Source organism: Myotis brandtii, unplaced genomic scaffold, assembly GCF_000412655.1.
Source record: "Myotis brandtii unplaced genomic scaffold, ASM41265v1 scaffold103, whole genome shotgun sequence".
Lineage (NCBI taxonomy): Eukaryota > Metazoa > Chordata > Mammalia > Chiroptera > Vespertilionidae > Myotis > Myotis brandtii.
In genome coordinates this window covers 6290129-6304609 of record NW_005353460.1, presented here as the reverse complement: position 1 = coordinate 6304609, position 14481 = coordinate 6290129, and the positions used below count along the sequence as shown (strand labels likewise).

The following is a 14481-nucleotide window of genomic DNA, read 5'->3' as shown; positions in this document are numbered from 1 at the left end:
TGGATTAAAAGAAGTACATTAGAGGTAAACATGCTAATAGCAGCAAGAAAGGAGAGGCCGACACGGAGAAAACTAAAAATTACTAAAAAGCAAAAAGAAGTCAGAGAGCTGAGTATGTGGGGGCTTATTAAGTATAGAAGCAAACAGTATTACAGATCTAAAGTTGCCAGCAAACAGTATCGCTATTATAGTGATTACTTAAATTATCAAGAAAATCACATTATATATGTCTAAGGAAACAGGGATATAGCAAATGCTAACTGCTCCTTAGAAAAGTTTTTATCCACTATGTTATTTTTAATTCTTATTTTGAAGGGCAAGCAAAATTCCATTTTTTAAAGAGAATTAATTCCTGTGGCACATGTTAAAGGAACTCCTTTCCTCCCTTCCTTCCTTCCTTCCTTCCTTCCTTCCTTCCTTCCTTCCTTCCTACCTACCTTCGTTTCATCCCTCCTTCTCTCTCCTTTCCTCCCTGCATCCCTCCTTCCTTGCCTCTCTCCCTCTTCTCACAATTAGAACTGTGTAGCTAACTAATCATGTCACTTTAAACTTGGGGAGCTAGAAAGTACATGGCTTACTTTGACTTTGAAACACACCAGCTCTGTAGGCCTTTATGGCATGTTCTTTGGGGTTCTTCTCCTGATCTTGTCCTGCTCTTTTCTTCACCTCAACCCTGATTTATAATTTCTTAGAACTGATTTCTTATCACTACTGTAGTAACCTTTACCATTATTTTAAGTTATTATTTGTGCTATAGCTGTGGGGTACTTGAATGTATATAAACAAACTCTCCTGAAATCTCGCTCTAAGTTATTATTTGTGCTATAGCTGTGGGGTACTTGAAATCCTTTATGGGAAAAGACTGAATGTATATAAACAAACTCTCCTGAAATCTCACTGCTTATGGCATGGGACAAGTAGGGTGACATTTTGATTGTTACTTTATCAGACCATCAGATTGACCACTCAACGAAGAGTAACCCAAGCTCCTTGCAGATAAAATGGGATTTTCCAATGATAAATGCTTGAATAATGCCTGGGAGCGTTATCTGGACCTGGTAATTGAAAGGTTAATTAAAAAAAAATGACATATCCTGAAAATTGAAAGTTAAATTCCAAAAAGTTAACATTGACTAAATATAATCACAGGAAATATGCACAACACAAAGGGCAGCCAAAAAAGAGAGCCACAGCTGCTGAGCCTGAAGAAAGAAGGAAAGTGGGCTTCCTAAAAACGCAGTCCCCTCCCGCACTAGCCCAGCAGTGCTAACCACACGGAGCACCATTCTTTCTTTAGCCCACATTTTGTTCTTTGTGGATAAGGTTTAGTTCAAGAAACCGGTATAAACCAGTTCAAGAAACGTGGCTTATCTTTCCTTTTTTGCTGTTGTGCTGACCTCCAATACTGGGTCAGGAGTTCCAGTGCATTGCTATAAAGTTGAAGAGATCGCATGCAGAGTCCAAGATGGCAATCTGTTTACTATAGCACCCCACTTTCACCGGAGGACTCACATTTGTCTAAGTCTTGTAGCATTTATGGTCTTTAAAAATCTACAAGGAAAACAATCTTTGAAAGAGAAAATTTACCATATCATAACCAATAGCAGATTCTGGAAGCAAATCTATTTGTAGACCACATAGGTATTAATTTGATTCTACTATATCGCTTAGTTTAGGGATGCTCCTTTTAAAAATCTCCCCAAAGACTATTAAAAACTGGCTTCCCTAAAATCTGAGAGGACTCAGACAGGACATTTAGACAAAACAATGATCTTATACATTTTAGTTGACACCTCTCTGAGAATGTTTTTGGTCATTTATTGGGTTGGCTGCCCATACTTGCTCCCCTCCTCGCCACGTCCCATTCATTTCTAGAAACTGTCCCTTTCCAAGATTTACATGGTTACAACCCCCTCTGGCTCTCAGCAAACCTGATAGAACCATGTGAGCTGCATCTAACCCTGGCCCCCACCATAGATTGGGTGGGCCCCCAACTCGCACTGGACCAAGGAGCCTCCTCTCAGGGGAATTGGGAAGTGTGCCTATGTTGACTTAGTTGACTTGTCTCTAAAGAGAGGAGATATAAATTTGGGAATTGGGAGTGGCCATATTCCTCCCTGTGGAGTAGGGACTGGAGGAAGCAGATGTGCACACAGAGAAGGAATGATTCCGAGAAGACTGCTGAGAAGGGCGGAGGGCGATAGAGAGTAGAAATGAAAAGAGAAACCTGAGTGTTCTGGAGCCCTCGTTCCAGTTGGTCCCGAGGCCTATTTGCATCTCTGTCCTTGGGTTCTACAAGACCTTCCCTTTACACACATGTGTTCTCCTTCTAACGAATCAGCTTCATTTGGAGTTAAGTAGACTTGAGGGTTTCTACTACATATAACCAAGATTCCTAACTATATCTACAAATGATAGAAGACACTTTTGTTCAAGGGTACAAAACTTCAAAGTTAAACTGAGGCAATCTGTTGGAACTGATTCAAACTAGCTGAGTGAGGTCTTAATTCCTGAGTGGAACTGATTTTCAATATTCCCTTTCCTGAATAACTGATTCTTGAGACTAAAGACAATTCATTTCCTTTTAATATTGGAGAATAACAAAACATAATTCCTTTTTGCATAGTTATAAAAAACTCAGTTTAGTCTTTTTGTCCAAATTTCTCAAATCTCTCAGGCAAAACCCAATACTTAACTAATGCTACCAATATTTTGGAAAAAAAAAATTAACACCCAAGATTAGAAAATTGAGTATATATTGACATAAAATGTTTTAAAATATAGTCTAGTTCTTATCTATCCTCTGGATACTGGAGGAGGAATAGTTTCCCATCAGCAGTGACTTCAAAATATGATGGACTTTTAGAAATTTGTCATTAAAAGCCATAGTTTCAGTTGAGTTTTCACAAATACAGGCACAAATGGATTGGCAGGAATTTAAAATCATGGAGCTAGGAGAGAGGTATCCACAGTCCAATCTTTTCACACCCCAGATGAGGAATTAAGATCCAGAATAAAAGGACTTGCTCTTACTTAGCTAACTTGAATCAAAGGAAGGGCTAGAAGTCCTAAGTCCAAGCTCTCACTCCAATTGCTTTTCTATATGGCACAGGACACACAACTTAAATTGGCCCACATGCTTGCTCTCTGCTCTCTTCTTCCCTTCAAGAATGCTGAGGTGCATGTAGTTCCATGAGGGTAGCACCTATGCAGGGATCCAGAAGACTTCTGCATGTGACTATCCAAGGAAATGGTAAGGAGAGAAAAAGAGTGAGAGATCATTGTCATGGGAACACCAAGGCAAATCACAGGATGAAAAAGAACTGAAACCCATCCTGCTATCTCAGGCTTTATTCACTCAAGTGGTAAGTCAAAACATCTGGGCCAAAACCAATGCAGTGTAGAATAAAGATAAGCTTTGCAATTTAAAAATTCTAAATTGCTCTCCAAGAAGGATTAATATAAAGACAGAATTATCTAGAATCCTGTTTTATGAGCAGAACAGTTTCTGAACTTATGACAGGCCTGAAAAGTCAAACAGGCTTGGTTATATAATTAAGTGTTTACCCTAAATAAGATAAATGACCTTTTCCTGGGGGTTAAGTGTACCTGGGATCAAACTTCAACTCCAGAACGGAATTTATTTCAACTGGAATCCAGTCAAAGGAGGAGGTATCAATCATTAGCAGACAGACAGACTGAAATTCTGGCCCTAAAATTCTGTGGTGGGGATTTTGTTATTGGTCAAAGAAGGTACTGACTCTTTCATATCAATGAATGTTAATCACCTTTTCAAAGGTTCATTCGTTCATTTATTCAACTAATTGTTAAGTGACTGCTATGTGCCAGGCACTGTGCTATTTAGGTATGGAACCATCCTAGCTCCCCACTGAAGTCCAAGATCTGCCAGAGCAAGTTGGCCCATTGTACAGGGTGGGGAAAAAGTAGGTTTACAGTTGTTTGTATGGAAAATAATACAATAATTAATAAATAACAATACAACCTACTTTCGCCCTATCCAGTATGTAGCTTCCTCATAGTGAAGTCACTTGGCAAAATAATTAATCTTTAGAAACAACCTGAGGTAGATAAATTAAATTGATACTTTTATTTCATTAAACAGTTTTTAAATATATATATTTTTTTATTGATTTCAGAGAGGAATGGAGAGAGAGAGAGAGAGAGAGAGAGAGAGAAACATCAATGATGAGAGAGAATCATTGACCGGCTGCCTCCTGCACGCCTCCTAATCAGGACTGAGCCTGCAACTCGGGCATGTGCTTTGACCCGGAATCCAACTGTAACTTTCTGGTTCCTAGGTTGACACTCAACCACTGAGCCACACCAGCCGGGCTCATTAAACAGTTTTATTTCCTTTCTGGATTCATAGACTCATAGTCACCATAGAATGTCAGAACTGGAAAGACCTCAGAGAACAAGCAAGATAGCCTAGCTTTGCTCATGGAGTTGCCAGTGGCCACTTTGCTAGTTAGTTGGCAGAAGCAGATTTAATTTTTATCTCTTTAATCCCAGTGCCCATGACCTTTACTCTAAATTAAAACTTTGTATGAAAATTTTAACGGGCTTATATTTTACAGCCTTATATTTCAGATGTTGGATTTATTTTAAGGCAAAATAATCCAAGACACAGAGTTAAAACAATTTTCTCTAGTCTGTTAGGGCTTGTATTTAAGCAAACAGACTTACATTGCATTCCTATTCATTACCTTAAGGCAGGGAGTTTCCACTGGTGAGCCGCAAGAGGCACACTGGTGTGTCGAAAGAATTTTTAAAACATGCAATACCTGACTATTTATTCAGGGACACTGACCTCTTGTCCCTTAGATTATCAATAAAAAAATGAAAACAGCCAATACAATAGTTGTCCAGTGTGGATGAATCAGAATTATACCTACTTTTTTGTCAGATTGGCAAAAAATATACTTTTTACTGTGCAGCAGAATTTTAGTAATTAGTTTATGTGTGCCATGATATGAAAAAGGTTGAAAATCGCTGCCTTAAGGAATCATGTACCCATCCCTGTCTCCTTCACACACCAAGCCTCTCATGGACTCCTGTCTGTCTTACTCACTCTAACTCTGTCTTCTAAACCCTGAACACTCCTAGAAGCTGGTGATGAAAACTCAAAAAGTTCATTGTGTTTCAGGTGAGAGAGGAAGAGAAAAAGGAAGACAAAAACAGAGATGTAAAATTTCCTGGGAATTTAAAGCTACATGTGAAAATTGTGTGGGGTTTGTGAAAATGGCATTTGGAAGGGAATTTAAAAAATATTTTTACTGCATTTTCTAATGTCATTTACATACCAAAAGTTGTTACTATTTCAAAACATGAAGTATGTAAGAGATGAAGACTAGTAAAGAAAAAGTTGTAAACGTCCCAAAATGATTGGAGAGAAAGCTTTTTCCTCCCTTCCGAGTTGCATCTGTGTCTTCATATGGGCTTCTTATCTTTAGTCCCAAACTCAAGTCACACGTTGTCAGTTCCTGGCATTCCCACTGAGAGGCGGCAGAATGTGGGGTCCAAGAAATCATGAGGGCAGGCTCTGGCCCCAGACCATGGAACATGTTCTGGTTCACAGACTCACCACAGAAATGTTGCAACCCGCAGGAGGCATCACCAGAGCTGGAGCTCCGCATCCTCCAACCCCAGGCTTTCACTGCTTCTAGTGCTTGTTCACACAAGGCCAGGTCGTTAGACCTGAAACTCCTGAGGGTCCTTCTCCCAGCCTCTCCACCAGAGAAAGTCGGAGTGCAGTAGAGACCACCAGGCCCAGGAAATGGTGGGTTGACTTCCAAGGAAATCTCACCCTCTCAGAAGACAGTGAGAGGAGGCTGAAGAACTCAGTCTTGAGCTGCCAAGTGTTGGTCTCAGGTCTCAGCAAGTTGCTGACCATCCTCAAGCATCTGTCCCCTCATCCATGGAATGGGGATGATAACAACGTACATCCTCGCAGTTTTGAGGTTTGGACGCCTTGTGTTGGTCATAGAGCGCGGTAGTTGTTTTTACCAGAGCCCAGTCATAGTATAAATTAAAAACCAAGTGATTTGATCCACGGCAATCACTCATTATGATATTTGGAAGGATGTAAGTCGACAAATTTTCACTAAGGAGCCCATTTGTCTCAAAAGTGAGAATATACACTTGGCCATTTGGAGCATTTGTGGAAAAGAGAATTTATACTTAAGATTCAGATTCTCCTGCTAGGAAAGTATCAATACTATGATTCACATGTAGGAACAGATTTTGCTTCCAACATTTCACTTTAATAAATATAATTGGTCCATTTCTTCCTGAGTATATCAAGTGAAAGGTCATACGATGGGTAGTTAAGGGCCTCCATATTCATAGTGACAAAAAGACATTTTTCATGAACCTTCTGCCACTTTCCTGTGACTCCTAAAGCTAAATTCCAAAACATGAGAGGACTGGGTAATTCTCATACACTAATCTATCAAATCCAGAGGACACTGTCATCTGTTCAGAACTGGGCAGATGGAAAAGCTATCTCTGTTGATTTTGCTACTTTCCCAGGTACCCAGGACCATGCAGAGGTCACTTGGTTAATAGTAGCCACAGGCATTTAAAGAACTTGTGGTTCTGAAGGTACTAATTTCCCAGCTCCCCTCCTTCCCAGGAAGAGGGAATCACAACATCTGACCAGCAAGGTTAAGAGTAAGTGTTGGTAGCCCTGCTTCCTCACCAGACCCACCCTACGTTTATACCTTTAGCTCCATGGCTTCCCTGGTCCTACTGATGCTTCCCATGGTGTCCCACTGATTTTTCTTCTCCTCTTCTCTCCCTTAAGACAGGGCTGCTGAAGGTTCCTTTCAATTGCTCAACACTTGATCTCCATAGCAAATCTCCATAGCAACTGTGAGGCGGGTTTTCCAGATGGAAAAACTGGGAGCTCTGGTGGGTTGCTCAAGGTTAGACTTGAACCTGGGGTTTCTAAGTTTTTAGGGAGGAATCTCGCAATTATTTATTTATTTATTTGTTTATTTATTTGTTTATTTATCTATTGTTAGTCCTTACCCGAGGATATTTTTCCATTGATTTTCAGAGAGAGTGGAAGGGAGGGGAACAGACACAGAGAGAGAAACTTTGATGTGAGAGAGACATATTGGTTGGTTGCCTCCCCGACACACCCCAACCAGGGCCAGAAATCAAGCCTCCAACCGAGGTATGTGCCCTTGACCAGAATCAAACCTGAGACCCTTCAGTCCGAGGGCCAATGCTCTCTTCATTGAGATAAACCAGCTAGGGCACAATCCTTATTTTAGATGGCTGGGGGCCTATTAGATTTCTGCAGACAAGACAGAAATCTATCCACTTGAACCAACTCCTAAAACACCTCTCCCTCTAGAAATGGCAACAGCTCTGAAGCTCTGGCTTCTACTTGGATGGCAGGAAGGGAAAGTAGGGGAAGATGCTGTTTTCAAGTCATCAGAGCAGCTTTCAAGTACACAAACAACTACCATGTGACCGCACAGACAGGGACTGGCCTCTGAGGCATGGGCATGCCATTCCTCCTCAATCTCTGTAGGAAATGAGAGATACAAGATCTGGGGTGGAATGTAAACTATTTCTTAAGGGAGCATGCTAGCATCTCTCTTCTTCCAAGAATTCCTTTCTGAAGAAAACTTGGGCTCATTCTTCCTCTCTGATTCTTATCTGTGGCTGTACTGGCTCCCTGTTTAAAGGAGAAAGAGGAAGAAGGGGGGTATATAGAAGCAAGTAGGAGAGAGCCATGGAATCCAGGTGAAACAGCAGCATTTCCAAGCTCCAGGAAGGCTCCTTCTCTGATGTTGTGAATTCCCTCCATTTCTCCTGTGACTTCCCTGAGAGTCCCCTCCTCACCGATTTCCACATACTCAACCCAACCCACACACACTTTTCCTCACCCTCACCCCCATCTCCTAGAGATGTGCAAAGTATAGAAGGCTGTCTGTACTACTGGGAAAGAAAATAAAAGCATCATTTTTGTGTGTGTCCACCTATTTTGGGAGCGGTACACCTGAGCTGGGCGGAGAAGGCAGGCTGGGCTCAGGCATCAGCATGATGAGGAGGTGGAATGGCCATGATCACAGGCAGAGCCCATAGAGCTGAAGAGACCCTGGAGACCACACAGCATTACCCTTTCCCTTCCAGAGCAAAATGGAAGGTAGGAGGCTCATGTCCAGGGCTACACATCCATGGGGGGAGGAGGGCTGGGAGGTGGAAGTGCGCCTTAGAAGGGCAAGGATGTGGCTGAGTTCTGGAAACCTCCACAAAACCTCCCCTAATTCTCCAGTGACCTTTCTGGCCTTGCCTTTTTGGAAGGAGGGGAGGATTTTTGCGGAGCCACTTCTCAATTTCCTTATCTGAAATTGGGGGTGTGAGCCTCTATTTTTCAGGGTGGTTATGAAGATAAATGGGATGAAAGAAAACACCTAGCACCATGGCTGGCGTGTAAGAGGGCTCAGTAAATGTCTGGGCACCTCCCCTGTCTTTCCGTCTGGTCTCCCTCACAAAGTATGCACTGCTCTGCCTGGATTTTCTTCTATCTTTGGCAGAAACCTTGGGAAATCGTTACTCATTCTGTTTGCAAACAAAATGATGCTAGTGTCTGGGAAGGTGTCAGCACACAGGGGGGGGAGCCAGGCCCGGGAAGACTGTGGCCGGCAGTACGGATGTAGCCCATCGGGAGTGGAGGGAGAGCCAAGGTGCGGAACTGGGAGCCCTGTGGGCACTTCTGTCCTCCCTGTTCATTCTCTCTTCCCGTGGGGACAGCTGGGGCCTGGGGAATTCAGGAGAACTCCCCAGCATCCCCAGCATCGCCTGACCTCCCACCACACTTCTCCTACATGCCCCGATTTGACCCAGTCCACCTTCTATTACCTCCTGAAACTTTTCCATATCACGACCTCTCCTGTGATGCATGGAGGTTCTCTGAAGACAGTTCTCCTTACCTTGAGAGGCAGAGCGGTAGGTGGGGCCGGGTAGCTCTTGCTGGTCTGAACGGGCGGACGGTATCTGTAGAGCATTGCCCTCCTTGCCCGCACCGTGGTACCTGTGTCCTCTTTACAGCTCTTCGGGGCTACCTGGCCGGTGGCAGTCCCTCTCCTTAGCTCGGCCCTCTCACCCCTGCCAGCAGCGTGGGCCAGGGTGGCCTGTGGAATTGAGTTTCCCAAAGCATTCCAAGCCTGAGGCTCTGCGCCCCATGGGTCCTGGGGGGCAGTAATGACCGGCCAAGGCTTCCGGCCCAGGGAGGGATTGCTGCTTCCATCGCTCATGGTGGCATCTGGGCTAGGAGGTCTGCATGACAGGGGCTGGAGCCGGCCAACTTTCCTGTAGGCCGGGGCCAGGGAACGCCGGCAACGTGCGGATCCGCAAAGGCCACCCCTCCTTACATCCAGATCCTGGGGTTTTTCCTCTCCCTCCTTCTCCTGCTTCCGAGCAGAGCAACTGAAAGCAGCTGGTGGCTCTGTCCCACGGCCCTCCTTCTGCAGCAGCCGCGAGGGAGGAGCAGCCAAGCCCCGTGTGTGCCTGAGGTCCTGGCCTGCCAAGAAGCCGGTCCTGGGACTTGGGAGAATGTGTCCCTCCTCTGGGCCCCCTGGGGCTGCAGTCCAGGCTGTCGCTGCTGGAGACCGGGCGGGGAGAGCTCTGCCAGGGGCGGCCTGCAGCTGGATGAAGAGGAAGGAAGTTTTCATCTGCTGCTGCTTAGGCTGCTCAGCCATTTCCTCCAAAGGGGTTGGGCTGGTCCTCGCCAGGGTCGAGTTTCAGACCTCAGTGCCCAGGGATGCAAACGCCAGCCGCTGTGGGCAGACACGACTCGGTGGCCCCATGGTTCCACCAACAGCAACAGCCTGAGGATGCAAATGACACCTCTTCAGCACCGAGGGGGGATCTTCAAGAAGCAAGGATCAGGGATGATCCTGGGATGCCATGGGCCTGGACTCTGCACCCACTTCCTAGAATCACAAAAACAAGCAGATTGGTGGAGAAGGACCTGGGACGGAGGGGTGGGCAGGGATGGCCAAGGCTTGGCCTGTCACACCTTGTGTCATACGGGATTCCTTTTTCATCACTGTTCTCCCCCCCATATTTGAAATGAAAACACTAATGCTATTTGTTTAATCCTATACTGTACATTAGCCACACCTGTTGGGTATCTGGACTGTGAGACACTTGTGATTTATAGATGAACCTCCGGTACACTTCAAAGTGTACTTTTAATCTACCTTGCCCGCACTGATAACACAGTTGCAAACAGCTTTCATGTTTTAATGGACTTCCACTTTAAATCCTGTGGACTACCCTGAGGGGTAGTCCCGCAGACCAACATCAAAATGCTTGGCATCACACAAACACGTGAAAAATAAATTTTAGAAAAGAGACAAAAATGAAAAAGAAAAAAAGAGGGAAAGATAAGATAAGAAAAAAAAGAAATCCAGGTAACAGATCAGGGGTTTATCGTGGAGGGTTTTCTGTTTGTGTTTAACAATACTTTAGCCTTCTTATTGTGTTTAAAAATACTTTAGCCTTCTTAACTTGTGAGAACAATAGCAAGTCACCTGGAAACTCACCGAGGGGTTCACATTGGGTGGTCCTGGAGGCTCACGTTCTCTCACAATGGAAAAGAAGCTTTTGGGTCCTGCTGACCTTGTTCCTGGGGACAGAAGAGGATGAGGGGTGAGAAAACTTTAAAAAAAGATCAATTTGAACTTGACTGGAAGGGAACCAGGAAATTATCGTCTGAGATAAACTGAGCAGAAAGCTGGCCGCTCTGCACACAGGAGCCAGGGCTGTCTCTCTCCCCCCGACACCTGGCCATTACCTCACATTGGCAGCACCCCTAAAGTAATAGAGGGCCTCAGCCCTGGCTGACCCCTGCTGGCCAGGGTGCCTTTCAGGAAATTCTCAGGATGGGTGATTGGGGCTCTATGTTTTTTTTTTCCTTTTTAAACATCTTTACACAGGTTTTCACCCAAGGTTATGGCAGCTTTGCCCACATTTCCAGAGAGGTGACATCTTTTCAGATGTGTCCAGAGCTGTCTGGACCAGGCACGAGCCGCTATGATCCCTTATCAAGATCTGTTGTCTGCGTTGCAGAAAGTAATTCTCCCAAGAGCGGCAATTCCAGAAAACAAGTGTCAGAGGCCGTGTCCCAGGCAGTTCCATTGGCTATTCCACTCAGAGTTTTATGTCAAAGCAGTCACAGTCTGCTCCTCAAACTCATTCATTCTCTCAGGTGAAGTCCACAGCAGTCAGTCCCTGGCAATGAAATTGGGAGCCTTCTGGAGTCATTGTTCCCAATTTGGTTGTGACCTGTGGTGACTCACAGCCTGATAGAAAGAAAAGAAGGTAGTAACTATAGCCTCTCCTGCCACTGGATGTGTCTAGTGCCTTCTAGACTCAAGAAAGAATGAGAGACAAGGCAGAGGCAGGGGTGGGGCATGGGATTGGGGAGAGCTTGGCAGAAATGAAACCTGAATTGGCTAGGGAGGCAGGAAGAAGGTAAGAGGGGGCATGTCCAGGGCATGGACATGGGGACTGAACTGAAGGCTATGACCCGGGAAAGTCAGAGCAACGTCAAGAACAAGCATCTCGACAAGTAAAAATCCCAGTGTTACCTGGTCTCATTAGAGTCTACGTTCCCCCCTCCTTGTTGCGTAAGGATCACATCATGCCTTTGCTGGGACAGAACTTGTGTTTAAAGCTGACCCAGGTGATCGGTTCCTGACTTCTGGATCATTCTGCCCTTGCCATTAGAGTCTACGTTCCCCCCTCCTTGTTGCGTAAGGGATCACATCATGCCTTTGCTGGGGCAGAACTTGTGTTTAAAGCTGACCCAGGTGACCGGTTCCTGACTTCTGGATCATTCTGCCCTTGTAGGAATTAGGGAATAGAGCAAAAGAGTAAACTCCCCGTGAGGGACTGAGACTCATGCTGATTTACCTCTGAAGCCCTCGTGCAGGGCCATTACTGGCGGGTAATCCTACTCCAGGCTAAAAAGTGGGCACTCAATCAGTATGTGTTTAATAATTGTTCTAATTAAGACCTGATAAAACCTCTTTCCCTTCTATTTAAACAGTGCCTCATTGTGCAGGTCGGTGTATCATACACATAGCTTTCTAAACTCACTGCTGAATTAGTCATATTTTTATTGTGTTTCCATCTGTCCCTGGCAATTAAATTGGGAGACTTCTGGAGTCATTGTGCCAATTTGGTTGTGACCTTCGGTGACTCACATCCTGATAGGAAGCTATATGTTAAAAAATTACCCATATGGAGTTCTGATCTGAGTTTACAGTTGAGCCAAATGGTCTAGGGAGAAGAGTTGCAACAGCGATATATTTTGAATGGCTTTTGAGACTGTCTAATTTGAAAAAGTCTTTCTTTTCTTTTTCTTTCTTTCACCATAAGGAGCCATATGTGATTGGCATCAGAATAAATGTTATTAGAAAGTGCTAGAAAGAGAAGTATTAGCGAGAGTCAGGGTCTGGCAAAGATGTCAGAGACATGGTGAAATCCAGATAAGATCCAGAAGGCAGTAGCATTTGTGTGGGTGGGGAAGACAGAAGAGAAAGGGCTCCAACAAGAGTCTGAGTGAGGCTTTGCATGGTGGGCCCGGGAGCATATCCTATCTGAGGGGAATCACACAGAGGGGCAGTGGGGGAAAATTACAGCCACTGGCTGTGGAGTTGATCTTCACGTTGGAGACACTGGAAACAGGTCATAAGCATGGCAGATGTGGGGTCTTAGAAGACCAGTGTAGCAGCCGTTAGTGAAATGGTTTGAATGGGATGAGTGAGCACTGGAAGGATTCAGTGGGGGTGAGCTGGGAGAGAGGACCGGGTTGTGCTAAGAGGTACTAGGATGGAGAGCAGCATGTCAGAGCACCTGTTTGGTTACAACTAAAAGGGCTCCAGTGCTGGCCTTGCCTCTTGTTAGTCGTCTTGGGCAAGTTGCTTTATCTCTGGGCCTCGGTTTCTTTACCCTAATGGCCTCTTGAGGACTAAATTGGAAAGTAAATGGAAAGGGTGTGGTACATGGGGGCAGTAGATAAGATTACAGCCATTACCCAGTTTCATAGAAACAGGGCATTTTCTCTGATTACTTATAAAATGTGCACTTAGAAATAATTCCTACTCCACTAATCAAGCTTTTTAGAAGGCTGCTTCCAGTAAACTCACAACACTACGAGGATGGCTTTGCTGAGGAACAATCTGGAGCAATTCGAGATTAAGTGAAGGAGGTACAGTCTCTGGCTCTGGCTTGGGCCTCAACCACAAACACCTCAACCCTCACTCCTCACACCTCAAGCCACCCCCGCCCCTTCCCCCTCCCCATCAGCACTTCCTTCGTGGAAAAGGCTTTAGAAACGATGAATGAGAGGATGACCATCAGGGCATGACACAAGACAGCATTTAAATCCCTGGTGGCCGGTGCTCTGGTCTGTTCAAAAACTTTTTCCATTTACTTCAAAAGCAGTCAGCCTGTGTGATCAGATGCCAGGGTAGGCACATCCCAACCGAAAGTACAAAGAATGGCTCAAAACACACCATGTGTGTAGGGGTCAGGGTGGCAGGCAGCAAAGAAAATAGAAATGAAGGACTTTCTAATTAGAATACGTTTCAAGTGTTCCCATCTGGTTCTCCCATAAATCATCATCATCACAGGGGACTCTCTGACACAGTGTCATCTCCTGAAAAGATGAGCTGGGCTTGCTTTTTTGGGAAGAGGCAAAAAAAAAAAATGGCCACAGGGGAGTGAGTTTGAAGAACATATGAGGTAGAAGAATTAAAGGTATCATATAGCCCTGGTACTTGGAGACAGTTTTTATTTTCACCTCAAAATCTCAAGTTTTTATCTATAAAATAGAAGAGAAAAAGTTGGCCCTAAATATATGCATTGGGAAGCAGTGTGGCATCATGTCAAGAGCATGACTTGGGAGCCTGAAAGATCTGGGTCTGCACTCACTTAATTGCTATGTTGCTTTGCAAAAATAGTTTAAGTTCTGCAGACTTCAGTGTCCATGTCTTTGAGACAGTGAGTCTAATATTTACCTCGTTCTGAGGATTAGAAGTAATACACAAAAGATGCCCATGACAGTGTCAGGCATTCAGTAGCTCTCATCATCTCCATCATCAAGCTCATGATTACGCAAATCTCCCTATAGTAATGGAGGAAACTGAGCTACTGCTGTGAAGGTGTGTTCCTAGCCTGTAGCTAGAGTGTCCTGGAAAACCTTGAAGCCTTATTTGCTATGGCATGAGTAGCAAGGCTCAGATTGGGGAGAGTCAAAGAATCCGGCCATTTTGGATGAAATGTTTGGTCCCCCCAAGATTCATATGTTGACGCCTAGTCCCAGTGTGATGGTACTTGGAGGTGGGGCCTTTGGAAGGGAATCTGGTCACGGGGATGAAGCCCCTTTGGTAGGATTCGTGTCCTTATAAGAAGAGGCCAGAGAGGAGTTCA

The 14481-nt window shown here is 44.7% G+C and overlaps 1 protein-coding gene across 1 annotated transcript in view; it reads right to left on the bottom strand.

Annotated features, from left to right (window-relative positions):
* The window catches only part of PSD3 (pleckstrin and Sec7 domain containing 3), a 418120-nt gene extending 408368 nt beyond the window's left edge, over window positions 1-9752 (bottom strand). The window contains exon 1 of the mRNA XM_014536830.1: window positions 8970-9752. Within this exon, the coding sequence (XP_014392316.1) occupies window positions 8970-9737 (768 nt within the window). The 5' untranslated portion in view covers window positions 9738-9752. The remainder of the gene's footprint in view (window positions 1-8969) is intronic.
* Between the last annotated feature and the right edge of the window lie 4729 nt (window positions 9753-14481).